General features: G+C 44.6%; 1 protein-coding gene across 4 annotated transcripts in view; it reads left to right on the top strand.

The window, feature by feature from the left end:
• AGK (acylglycerol kinase) overlaps positions 1 to 12,468 on the top strand; it is a 36,432-nt gene extending 23,964 nt beyond the window's left edge. For 3 of the 4 annotated variants that reach the window (XM_075429415.1, XM_075429417.1, XM_075429416.1), the window contains 5 exons: positions 2,014 to 2,161; positions 3,250 to 3,347; positions 5,614 to 5,684; positions 10,004 to 10,088; positions 11,799 to 12,468. In XM_075429415.1, the coding sequence (XP_075285530.1) occupies positions 2,014 to 2,161; positions 3,250 to 3,347; positions 5,614 to 5,684; positions 10,004 to 10,088; positions 11,799 to 11,936 (540 nt within the window). In that variant the 3' untranslated portion in view covers positions 11,937 to 12,468. The remainder of the gene's footprint in view (positions 1 to 2,013; positions 2,162 to 3,249; positions 3,348 to 5,613; positions 5,685 to 10,003; positions 10,089 to 11,798) is intronic. The other variant, XM_075429414.1, reaches the window with a different exon arrangement.
• The last annotated feature ends 1,121 nt before the right edge of the window (positions 12,469 to 13,589 follow it).

The raw sequence follows: 13,589 nt of genomic DNA, 5'->3' as shown, positions 1-13,589 counted from the left end.
GGGTTCTGAAGATAACCATTAAAGTGCTCTGTCGCCTGTTCTCGACAGTCTCTCTTGTGGTAGCATTTCATTCTGATTAATTCATCTGGCAGACGCGTCTATAATTAGTCTGCTCGTGCACGTTGATAATCGGGCTTCCATGTGCAGTCAAAGGAACGTGAAGATTAATAGCTTATAGCTCACCTTAAACTTCTGTGTTGCTTAAAATTGATCCTGGAAAGATGAAAATCTGACCTGCGTGAAAGGTGAGGCATTTTCATTCACATGCTTTTCCTGTTCTCTGAACATATAAGGAGCCTCGTTAAAGGCTGTGGAAATAACCCAGGAGCTGGTAGAGCGGATCATATTGTGCAGTCCAGCCACGCTGTCTGTGATAGTGCCGGTGCTTCCTTTATAGGAAGCTCCTGTAAAGGGGAGCTAAATTGTAATGTGTCCATGAAATTTCCCCCCTCCCAACCCCAAGAAATTTGAGGTGATGATTCTGTGTGCTGGCATTCTAGCTAGAAACCTGTTCTTCACTTTTCTCCAGCCCCTTTCTCACTTCTGTTGAGTCCGTAGCCTCAGTTGGTGGCTGTGATAGTGGATTTCACTGGTAAGCTATTCATTGTACATTAAAAAGATCTGTTTAACCCTCTGAAGGTTAAAGAGAAGTGCCGCTTTTTCTGCTATTAATATAGAAAAGTTTCTACCTGATCTCCCCTAACTGTGGTATTGATTGCTTTATGTGCCTCTTTAATTTTGTTAATTTCTGTAAGAAATGGCTCCAGCCTGTTGAGCTTAATCTCTTCCTACCTTGTCTTTGCTGCTGTGCACTTCATCTTGTCAGCTTTTGCTGTAGCTGTCCTTTCAAACAGGATGACCTGTAGATGAAAACAGTCTAAGGGGCATTATTATGAGTGTTATCATCTCTTCTAAAATATACAGGCTTAAATTATTACAGCATTGCTGCTTTCCCATTTAATCATTCATGCTTATTGTTCGTGTGTTGGCCTACTGATACAACCTCTGTTTGTCCTGTTTATTATGTAAGTGTGGAGTCTTTCCTTGCTTTCAGAGGTGTGAGGTGAATTAGCTTAACAACCTGTGCTATATGAGCCAAAACTACTTCTAAAGTTTTGTGCCTAGAAAAATAATTGTATTGAGTACCCGTGGGCTCTTGGCTGGGTTGTTTTAGTATATACATTTAAAAATCCATCATATTATTTCCTCCATAAGCCCTATGTTTTGAGCGTTTCAGAAATTATTTTTAAAACAAAATGAGAGGAAATAAATTTTGTCAGCATTTGGAATTATTTCAGGAGCTAAGGTTCTTCTGTAGCCCATCAGTTTCTGGCACTGGAATCTGAAATATCACAGCAAACAATGTGTTAATTTCCCCTCCCCCCCTCCCCATACTTTATAAAGCTCACCTGACTTGCCTTAAGACCTGTTGTATTGCTGTCTATATCACCTGACTATAAGGGCAGATCTGGATTGTTTGAGTTGTTGGAGAACAAAGCCCTGCCGGGTTTTAGTGCCCCTTGGCTGCAGACAGCACTGTAGTCTTTGCCTGTTTGCACGAGACCCCGCTGCGCGGTTGCTCTTTGAGGTTGCCTTTGTGCTGTGCAGAAAGCAATTGTGCTTTCAGACATTAATGTTGACCTTGCCGGTTTCGGTTGTTCTCTCCAGCCAGAAGCAGCTGTGTCATCTTGCCACACAGCAGCAGCAAAGAAAACATCCCTTTACCCTCTGCTTATAGAGGGGGAAATACCTCGCTTCTCTGTGAGGAAGGAGTAGATTAGTGACTTGGGAACTGTGGGTAGTCTTTTTCAGTCTGCAAAAATGTCATCTCACATACGAATCTGGAGGCTGGAGAGCCATAAAATAGGCTGAGGCGGCAATGGGATCTGGGTAGCTCTGCAGGAGTGCTTGGGAGCACACAAGAAGTGGGCTAAAGGAGTAAACTGAATAAACAGGTAGGTGCTCAACAAAAGGCCCTTTATCTTCTGTCTTTCCTTCCTGTGTAAATCCAAGGAATGGCCTCAGAAACGTCAAGGTGCTCTCATGTATCTGGGTCCAACTGAGAGACCTCCAGAAGAGCCAGAGGAGAAATCATCCAGACCTCCTTTGTATGTGCGGATTTACAGACGACTGCGGTTATACTGGTCATCTCCTCCAAAAGGTAAGGCGGGTGTATTTTGGCATAAACTCGCAGGCAGGCTTTACTCCTCTAATAGATCAGAGGAGGGGTTTTTTCTGCTTTACTTTTTTACTCTTTGATTTTTATAATGTTGTTCTTGTTACTGTTATTTATTAATTAAAACTGTGACTCTATCAGGATAGTTGCAGTGGTGTCTGCTAGAAGTGGAGCCACTTCCTGTCAGTGCTTGTGGTCTCCTGAAAAAGAGTGCATTTGTAAAGAACCCAGGGCTCGCAGTTGCTTGCCATTGCTCTGGAAGCCTCTGTAGGTGACACCTGGCACTTGTGGGCGAGCTTCTTGAAGTCTTCCTCCTGTAGAATGGCTCCTTAGTGAGCTGGTGAGAGAGGAGCAGCCCTTGTTTTCCTGGGTGGGGGAAGTTGCTGACACAGAGCAGCAAATGTTACTTAAAATAGAACAAAAAAAATCAGGCCGTGCAGAAGCCTTAATCTTGTTACATTAAATTTCTTTCTGTACCATAAATTTTCTTCTGTGAGCCTCTCTTGGATTGGGTTGTCATCTAGGCAGTGCACATGGCAGACTGCAGAAGGAAGTGTATTTTGTGAAATCTGGTGTGATGCCAAGTCCTTCCCATTCCTTCTTGGATAGCAGAGGTGATTTAGGCAGAAGTATGAACTAAGTGACCTGTATGTGAGAACTGAACCATGAGGTTTCCTCCTATAGAAAACAGATGTTACCGCAGCATCCTGAACATTGGATTCCTGTTTATTTGATCGCAGTGCTTCATGTGTTTTCTAAATGTTCGTGTAATACTAGCCCAGCACATCTGTTAATCCCTGGGCATAAGGACTCACAGGGCTGCCATGTAACGTGCTGGATAGTCTTTCCTGCTACTGTGTGAATGCTGGTGGTATTTTTTTCTTTCCTTCAGTACTCCCAAGCTCCCTCTTCCTTTTTTATGATTTTGATGTTTGAAAGAAACAAAGCCAGTGGTCACAATGGGTCAGAGTGATATTTGCATCTGGCGTTGATGTTTCATGCTTCATAGCAGTGAAATGATGATCTGTGTAATTAAATTCCACTTAATGACATCTTCTCTTCTTGATTTGCAGAAATCCCCCAGGAGGTAGCCCCGGAGGACTGGGAAGAACTGAAGCTATCCACCATAGAGCTTACCATTGCAACTCGGAACAGGCAGCTTGATCTGACAGTAAGACCGCAGTATAACTGGATTCCAGATGCTCCTGCCCACAGTTTTCCTTTCTTGCTGAACTCCCATTCCTGTGTCTATATAAATTAAACTTACTGCCCCATGCGTGGAAGGGCCCATGACTGAACCCAGGAATGGGCAGTTTCAGAGCCAGTGTAAAAGCACTGGAGACCCGTGTAAAACTGGGGTGCGGTAGGATCAGGAAGAATTTGTACAATGAGAAGGTTTCGCTAGCCAAACAGAAGCTTTGGGACTGCCCAGGAGAAAAGAAAGCACCAAAACAGGCACTGCTTTCCCTCTTGGCCCGTGGGAGAGTGATTCTGTTTTATCAGCTGGTGCTGGAAGGAAGCTGAGCCTGACTGTCTGCCTGGAATTGTGGCTTCTTCTCTCTCGGCTTGCAGAGCAAAGACTTAAAAAGAACTGGGACTAGGGGAAGGACAGGGGCTGCACCCAGCTGAAGGACAGGAAATGCAGTTGTTGTAGAAGAGTAGAACCAAGGGAGTAAGGGAACTGTTCCTGTCATAACCTTCTCACCGTGCTCATGCTGTTCATTCACTGTTTTAAAACCTGTCTTTGGCTTATGTCTGTGTTTTGGTGCAATTTTGTGGCTGTGAAAGCTATTTGTATAGATGTCAGTCTTTAATTTTTCCTAGAAAATGCGAACACGGTGACCCCGTGCTGGTGAGCTGCTCTTCGTGTCTTTCTTGTGGCTGCAGGAGGCGACTGCCACTACACCCAGCTTAACAGGAGCTGTTGAACTTAGTGCAACATGTTTCTTGCTCAGAATTCAGGGTCTTTTAAGAACCTGAAAATTTGTGTTATGTTGATATATTACCTTTGTGGGATCAGAAGGAAAAAAAAAACACAAAAATCCCCAGGCAAATCCAGTCTTAAAATTTCCTCCTGTTTTCTCCTTAGTACGTACCACATGAATTTTAGGTGCTTCTTCATCAGTGGTTTACAATTTGGACCACCAGTGTCCTAGTAACTGTAGAAGCTAGATGGAGACTAGTATTTGGGGTTTTGGGTTTTTAGTGGTTTCTAGATGGCACTTGAACAGAACAGTTTTGGTCACTGAACTGGATTGGAGTCAGTGATATAAAGAGAAAACAGACCTACCAAGAACTGAAAAAGTATCTCAGTGCCACAGACTAGCCCTGATGTCCTTTACATCCTTTTTATTTTTTTCCTGCTCTTTTCTCCTTTGTGCCTTCAAGATGCACTTTAATACTGGTGTTGAACAAAGAAGTGACGCAGGGTTCTCGGGTCTCTTGCATAGCCTAGAGAAATAAGTTTATGTTAGGGCAGTTGTACTTTTCTGCTTCTAGAGCTGGAAGTGTCTTGATATTGCATCTTTTTTTCCTACAGATATGGACCCCTTATAACTGCTTTTAACTCCCGCTCTTGAAGCCATTGTCCCTGTAGCCATCAAAGCTGCACAACAGCTCTCTCAAATCGATACCAGGACATATCTGCTGAGTATCGTCAGCCACTCCTGTCTTTGTGTCTGGCCTCAGAATCGTGCCTAGGCTGCCTGCTTGAGGAGAAGCTGATAAAGCCGTACAGTGCAGCTCAGACAGTGCCGAGCCTACCTCTGCAGATACAGCAAAGAACTAAAACAAGTTACACTAATAGATGCATTTCTTTCTACTTTTGTCATTTTGATTGCATCTGCACTAGGACTTGGGCCAGGACAGAAATGTAAAAATAAATAAATAAAATAAATAAAAAATTAATTGCATCTTAATCAAAGTTGCTTTCCCGGCAAAAGCTTTACTGTATACTTGGCTTAAGGGCAGGCTGTAAATAGAAAAGAAGCAAAGTAAGGAGTTTAAAGGAATAACATCAAGAACACTCTGACTTCCAGTTTGTATTGTTGTAGTGTTTGGTGGCCAAATGTTGCATCATTGCACTGTTGCTTAAATTCATGAAAGACCCATTGATGAGAAATACTCGTGAACAGAAGCAAACCCAAGTGATCTGCTGTTACTGTCTCTAATAAGTGTGTGAAATGCAACAAGAAGCCAAACGTGTGAATCATTATTTCACTTCCTGTAGTGTTTATTGTTGAATAGTCATCAGTGAGAAATTACTGTCTGTAATTTATAATCTGAATCTCAAGTTGAGAGTGGAAAAAAGCATGAAATGCATCTTCTGCCTCCTTTTGTGGGACAAAGGACTGGGCGTTTTGTGAACATATTGCAGTATCATGGGTGTGGCATTTTGAAAGGTTAACTGCTTGATTTCTGAATCTTTTTTTGCACAGCGCACTGAAGACTTCATGGATATTTGCATTGAGGCAGACGCTGTCAGCAAAGGACAGTTTGTAAACAGAGGGTGAGTATGAGAAGGCTGAGAAAAGATGACAGAATCTCTGTATGAGTTGGAACGCTAATTCCGAGAAGGGGGCGGTTTTTCTCTGATCTTGTGCTGCAAAATTCAGAAGCAGAGGACTGCAAAGGACAGCAGTCAGTAATGCTTCATGGGGATTGCTAATTTTGTTCTTTAAAATTCTTACTAATTTCCTCTCTCTGGAAACAAGGCAGAGCAGTCTACCTGGAGTTCTGCCTAGCTTCTGAGTTTGCTGCACCTTTCATCTTTTTCTCCATTGCTATTGATGGGTGCTGCTTGGATAGTACTGTCATAACTGAATTTTACAAGACAGCCATACAGACCTGTCCCCAGAATCTTCTAGCCCTAGCTGCTCAGCTGATTGAGAAGCAAGTCACAGAGCTGATATGTTTGTACTAGTAGTACCTGGAATTTTTGAACTCTGATTAGACAGGCTGTGTTTCTAAGTGAGGAGAGCTCCCTTGACTCGGTAACTCTTGTGATGAATTAGGTCTGAGCTGTAAGAACTTTTGGAAGATGTGATTTTGAACAGGGACTATAAGCAAATGTATTGGTGCTGCTTGTAAGTGGAGTAAGAAGCCTGCAGGTATGAAGAAGTGGCACGCAGGGAGAAAGTGAACGTGTGTTGCTTCCCTTGTGCTTGGAATGTTGTCTTGTAGTGCGCTTGTTCCTCCTGCTCTCACCAAATGTGAATCTGAGCTGTTTTTTCCAGCTTCTTCACACGGTCCACTAGCCAATACATTGCATCTTTAGTGCAGTTTTCGCCAGCAACAGATTTTCCTACTAAATCAGAGAGTGCTCTTCTGCACCTTACCTTTTAATTTACTGTTTTCTAGTCTTAGGGCTCCCTCTAGTGAAATCAATGGAAAGATTTCAACACAGTTTTACCTGCTTGTCATCACCAAAAGAATTCTTGCGTGCATGTCTTATTTATAGTACTAATAGCAGCAGCAGGCTGCTGATCCTTGAGTATCCCACGAGCCTCAGTGGGTACAGGATCTTCTGACCTGTGCATACACGGCAGGTCAGATTACCACCTGCAACTGCTTTTAAACTGTGTGAGCCATGTGGACCGTAGGTTGCTTGGGACTGGAATCTTTGCTTTGAAGGCTACAGAAGGAAAAGAGGAGGAGATTCTCCCATTAGCAGCAAAGGGAATCTGGCCTTTTAAAGGAGGGAGACAAAGGAGATGCAATGCTGGGTTCTTGGACACTTAGCTAGCTGAAAAAATGTGGATGAATTTCTGTGATGTAAGGGAGGGGAATTCGAGTGTACACCCACTCTAATGAATGTCTCCCATGCGGACTGGACATGCTTCACAGTAGTATGTCGTATTTCTGACTGCAATTACACTGTCATGCAGAAAAAGCCTCTGATGAGAGTTAACATGCACTGCTGGCTAGAGCTAATTAGAGGCAGTACCTAAAGCTTTGAGCTGCTGTTCAAGCAAAGTTCAAAGAAACAAGCTCTTCTGATTAAATAGTGCCCAAAAGTCTGTACGTAACCATGAAAGAGCAAGAGGGGTGTATGGGGTGGGGGAGCAGCGGGAGGGCCTGGTTAGTCCTAGAGAGAGCAGCCAGAACAGAAAAAATGTGCCCTGTTTTTGCAAGGCAAAATCAAGGTGCTCAGAGAAGGCCTCCACCGCACAATGCCCTTTGGCAGCTAGGTTGGAATCGAGCCCATTATCAGAGGCTCCCCATTGCCTTGCACCAACAGCGTTTGTCTTTGGAAATGTGTCAAGCGGCTCTTTCTTTTTTCTTCCTTTTTAATGCATAGTTTTAAACTCCATCCGAATTTGGGGGGGCTGGAAAGGTTTTTATGGAAAATACCTTATCAGTGCATATACCAAGGTTTTTTTATGTTGGAGAGGGCGCTGACACGAGCTGATCAGAACTAATAGATCACACAGAGCAAACCACGCATCCGGCGGGCAGCTACCACGCAGGCTCCGGCAGTGTCTGGGGGGTGCATCAGGGCGCTGCAGGGCAGCTGCTGTCGGATCTCAGAGAAAGGAGTAGGTCATCCCAGGTGTATAAAACTGCCCTCTGGCTGGGGATCAGATTTGTGTGAAGAAGAGCATCCGCAGCAGGGGCAGAGCTGATGCTGAAGATAAGGTGGGGGAGGAGCAGGTGGTCACACTGTAGTGCTTACTAGGAAGTGCTGGAGGGAAGGAGAGCGGGGTGGAAAGTGTGGAACCGGTAATCCACATCCTGGTAGCCACCTTAGATTCTGTCTGTGTAAGTCTGCAGAGCTGTCACTGTGAAGCATGAATACGGTTACCAGCTGTGGCGCAGGAGATGTGTTGGTTTTTTGTTAGAGAGTCTTATTCTGAACCATTTCATATTGGCCGCTTCTGGAGGTGAAAACTAGGTTAAAATTGTGTGTGGTATCTGCAGTAGGTGCTATGGTTCTCTCTCTGCCTGTATTTTTGTGATTCAGCATATGGAATGGGATAAAACAGTCAGTTGAAACTGTTGCTGTTAGGCTTTGGTCTTGCTCCTGTTTGACTTTGCTCTCTTGTCTTGAGTGAGGAGCAGAATCAAATGGAAATGATTTCTGATCCTTTTATACTGGGTCACTAGAGAGGCAATCACTGCAAGTGGAGCTGTATCTGTTTGCTTCTACCAGCGTTCTGCTTTGACTGATCTTTGGTTCCATGTCGTGTCTCTTTTGAGCTTACCGTGACCACATAATCGCATCTCTGCAGAGCATCATTTACCTTCGTGGACCAAAAAAACCTGCTTGCCCACCAGAGTGAAGTAGCCGGGACCTTGTATGTTACACTTTGAGCAGGTTGAACTAAGCGGGGAGTCTTGCTGCTTGTTTGTACAGCATTGTATAAACTGACAGTATTGCATGCGATCAATGATTTATAATTTATATTGCCGGGAGGATGTTTAATTCCCGCACATTCACTTATTAATCTTTTAGTGTATACATACTTGATTAAACGCAAACTTTCCACTGTTAATATTGCTTCTGTCCTTCCCTGCCCTTTCCTTTGGTATCTTAGCTTTTCTTCCGTTGTCCTTGATTATCGTCGCCTGTTTCAACCCTCTCTTCTCATGTTCTTTCTCTGGGATTTTCTGTGATTTTAAGAGGCGCTTGCATTCCTCAGGGCATGGAAGGCTTTGTGTATAGGGAGTTTCTGGCAGGTTTTTTTGACTTCTTTTCCTAGGTGATATTTAAATGCACTCTTCTTTCACATCAGCCTACGGAAAAGTGGGGGGCAGCTGGCATTGCCTGTCGGAGGAATATCTGTGATGATTCTGCCGTGCTCGAGAGCTGTGATGTATTAACGCTGTAACTCTCTGCTGGCCCCTTTGCTGTTTGTGTGTTGCTGTCTGTCTGGAGAGGGGCCCACACCGAAGGGTTACTGCCTGGGGGGCGGTGTAGCTTTGTCAAAGGTCAGCCAGAAGGTTATGTGTGTTCGCAGTCAGGAGGCCAGAGGTAGGTCAGCGTGCCCAAGAGCTTGTGCTTGCTCCGCAGCAGCACGCGTTGGGAAAAGGGATCGCACCGCGCTACTCTTTAACGGTTGATGCAGTGACAGGACAGCAACCCAAGTCGTGAAAAAGACCACGTGGCCCTTGCGCCATCAGCTTTCTGAGACGGGCAGCTGCCTTCTGTGTGCTCCCATTTGACATCCACAGAAGTAGGAAAGTAGCACTTCTCTAACTACGGTACATAAATAAGAATCTCGCAGGCACCAGAAGAGAGTAACTGGCAGAAAAGGAGATATTATTTGGAATGGATAATATGATGATGTCCTGGGGGTTTCTTCCCAAGAATGATATAAAAGCAGCTGGTGAGAAACATCCTGCTGACTGGTGTTGATGTGAGAAGAGATGGGTTTTTTAGATGCTAACTTAGTGGTTCAACATAACTATAATTCTGTCAGGTTGTTTGGCTTGGAGGGTTGTTTAGGATGCTGGTAAGCTGTGTGGGTGCATGGGATTTAAGGAGATGGCAGTCATTGCAGGAATCGTACAGTTCAGCATGTGAGGAGCTCAAAACTGCTGTAGGTTCAAATATACAAAACTGTATATTCGAATAAATCCAGTGAGCCTCCGAGCAGAATCTGGTTGGAGGCTGTCAGTGCGTACTGATCTGTATTGACTGCGGCAGAACAGGGAATGTCTATTTTACTTTCTCACAGTAGAATGGCAAGCATTTGTATATATACATAACCTCAAAGTTTACCAAATGCACGGGGATTTACCAACCCACAGTGACATGTTATTGCTAAAGATGGCTGTTTCTGAGAGAAGCATCTCCTTACCTTACCTCTCTTTTGGTTTGGACAGAAGTCAGAAGATGCGTGACCCACATACGTGCCCTGAAGGGAGTCAGTGCATCCAAGCCAGCAGATGCATCTTGCAGCTTCCAGAGGTGAGAAGCTGAGGGAGCTGGAAAACTGTCACTTTATTTCCTCGTACCAGTTGATGCTGCGCATTAAGAAATCCCTACTCCAAATCTGGAAGGTCGATTACACTGCCCATGGGACGCTCAGTTCCTCAGTGCAGCAACTGAGTCCCTGGCCAGGAGACACATGCTGGAGTTTGCCAAATGGTCGGTAAATAGTAAATAGTGGCAGACCTTTTTTGTAGGCAGTGGTTGTAAAGGGTCTCTTACTCCAGTGCATTGCATATGCACACCTTCTCCTCAGTACTGGAGATGTATGTGCATTTTACCCTAGAGGGGATTGTGTTGAAGGGAAGAAGATAAATACTAGAAGCTTTATGGAGACCAAGGAGGGTGAGACAAGGTAGTGGGGCTCAGATCACTATAGGGAAGTGTCTCAAAACTTTGAAGTGATGAGGCTGAAAAAGAAGCCAAAACTGTGTCCATTGATGTAATTTAGATTAGTCTTTTGCTGCCCCTTAGAAAGAAGAGGCTGTTACTGCAGCCTTGGGGAGGATGGTTTCTTGTTTTACAAGGACATGAAATCAGTCTCATAGGTTTTTGTCCCACTTCAAGCGGTCTGCCATTTGGCAAAATAATTCCGTATTAAGGGAGAACAGAATGTCCTGAAAGGTGAAGAAGTTGCTACCAAGTGAAAATCATGACTTATGATGCCATGATTAGCCAGCATCCCAATAATTGCATCAAACTCATATCATGGCAATTCTGTGATGCTGAAGGAATACTCTGGAGTGCTGGACTAAGTAAAGCTGAGCTGTAAGTAAGGGCTGCGGTGTAAAATGGGATGTTCATACTGCAGCTGCTGCTAAGATCTTCAGAGGATGTGTGCATGGCACAAAGCGGTGCCATTCAACTCCCTGACCTAGCTCTGATGAAGGAACTGGAGGCAGCTCAGATGAGTCTCACCAGCCTTGCAGAGAAACGGGCTATGTTGATCCGGATGGACTGCTGTACCTCTTGACTTCAGAACCTATGCTGCTTTCTCTGATCTGTGCTGTTCTGGTGCACGAGTTCACTGGGAGATAGTTTGGGTATCCAGGTAACATAGCCCTACCTTGAGTCAAGTGCATGCAGAGCAGTCACCGGATTTGTTCAGGTGAAGTCAACCTGCCATTCTGAGGAATGGTTTTAATCATTTGTGACTTTATCACCGTTAAAGAAAATGCTTAAGAAAATTCTACTGCTGAGTAATTCCTGACCCATGAATTACTTTGCATCTCGCGTTTCAGATCAATACAGTAAAACAATACCAAAAGGTGTTTGTAACGTGGATTTAATGGGAGTTATTTAACAGGCACTTCTGCAGATTAGCTTGTGTCACCACTGGCAGACCAAGATCTAAGTGCATATTAATTGTAGTTCCAATAGCAAAGAATCCTTCACTATAAACAATGTGGGTCATTAAAGCTCCCTAGCATTTAATTACCACCAATTAGCAACAAAGTGAGGTAACATCTCATGCAACAGACTCTTCATACATTATGTGCAGTGACGGGTAGCTCTCACTGCGTTGTTGAGACCACGTGGGCTGGAAGGCGCAGGGAGGGGGTCATCCTGGTGAAGACTCAGCTAAGTATTAGCTGTAGTCTATCAGTAAAATCAGGTGTCAGTACTACAGCAGTGCTGAACGGGTGTGTCTGATGTACGACCCTGACCAGCGCTGTTGTCTCTACACAGGGCACCGAGGGGTCCTTTGGCATTGACAATGAGGAGCATGAAGCTATGCCTGTGGAGGTGAAGCTGCTGCCCCGGAAACTCCGGTTCTTCTGCGACCCCAGCATGAGAGGGCCGATGCTCCGCGCAGCTGTACACTGAGAATTCACGTCAAAGGGGACGGTGTCTACCAGTCTTACCAGGGTCTCTTCAAGGCACACAAGACCCAACTGACTTGATTAACCCCACCAGACTAATAAGCCATTTGGCTATTTTTATGCGCAAGGTACTTCCATTGGAAGAGGGGTTAAAAATGCAACTGAAAATTCTGGAAAATGCGTATTAACTTGATGGCATCTTTTTTTTTTTTTTCCCCAAAGAAGTCATCCGTGTTCCACTTACAGCACTGCAGGCTGAGTGCTGTGTGCCAGATGCTACTGCTTTAATGCAAATGTATATTAAAATAAAATGACAGCACACATGTCCTTGTGTTTTAAGAGTTTAGGTCTACTTTACCTATGTATAAATGTCACAAAACCTGGGATCTTGGAAAAAAATTGTTTGGGGGGAGTAATGCTAAGGAAGTCTGTGAAATGTTGGAATTGCCCCATTAAAACAGGTGGTTGGTTATCTACTCTGTCACAAAATAAACTGAAGATCGGTGATACAAAGCTTTGGAGGAAGTTTAAAAATATCTGGATAAGATATTTATGGTTCCAGTTAGTAACAGAGTACAAATATATTGCTTTGATCAAGTTTAGGTGTATTACAGAGAAGCAAATTGGAAAATGCCGTCATTGACCCAAAGCTGTATGAAGTGCACGTGCAAAGACTCTTTAACAAGCCAAGTGAGTCTTTTCTTGTAAGTATTCCTTTTATTCCTGTAGTAGTAGAACACAAATAAGGGCATCCAAATAACTTTAATTATTCACTGTGTCTGGTTGTTCTGCTCTAGTGTAAACAGTGCTCACCACCCCTTATGCAACCTACGTCCCCTTGAGCCTCAGCACCGTAATTAGTTCTGCTGCTTTTCTGAGCTTTTGTTTATAGCTTCGCTTTAATTGCTGAAAGGATGTGCTACTGCCTTAGGCACGGTCGTCTGTTGCCCTTCTTGCTATAACTTACAAGTTCACATGGTTCTGCCGTGCTCACTGGAAGGAAAAAGGCTGATCCTTATTTTGCTGGTGTGATTGTTGTTCGTGCAGAGTCCCGGTGTTACACTGCGATCTAGTCTAAGGTCATCTGGTTGATTCTTCGGTGTAACCGAAACAAGGACATCAGTGGATGGACTTCCAGCAGGGGATTGCGTCCTGGCTGCGTGCTGCGGCAGCATCCTCTGCTGGAGACTTGCTAAAGGGACCGTGCTTTGAAAGGGAAAGTAGGCTGCATGACGCTGGAACCAAACTGAACGCTGTCCTTCCCTTGTCCGTAGCGTGGAGAAACTCATCGCCTGAGCTGCTCAGGCAAGCGCTCCCCCCCTTCTCGGCCAAGGTCTAGGGGAGCGGAAGCCTGCTAGTTCTTTTTAACAGTTACGCTGGTGACAGGGCCTGTGTTGTGCTGTTTCTTTTGGTCTGCAGGAGCTGAGAGTGCCCGGCGTACCCCTGGGTCGCTCCCCAAGGAAGATGGTGGCTGTGCTCTGCTCTTTGTGCTTGCCAGGGGCACCTGGAACATTGCTCTGCAGCCGCTGTGGCTCCTTCAGAGCCGGGGGCAATTCTCACCAGCTGAGTTCTTCCTCAGGCTGGTATTTCTGTAATGAAATCAGCAATGTTTTTAAAGACAAGGCAGCAGCCATCTCAAAAAGGTAAGCTTTAATCG

The sequence above is a fragment of the Opisthocomus hoazin genome, chromosome 8 (assembly GCF_030867145.1).
Source record: "Opisthocomus hoazin isolate bOpiHoa1 chromosome 8, bOpiHoa1.hap1, whole genome shotgun sequence".
In the NCBI taxonomy this organism is placed as follows: Eukaryota; Metazoa; Chordata; class Aves; order Opisthocomiformes; family Opisthocomidae; genus Opisthocomus; species Opisthocomus hoazin.
The sequence above is the reverse complement of the archived record's forward strand: the minus strand, read 5'-3'. Positions and strand labels throughout refer to the sequence as shown.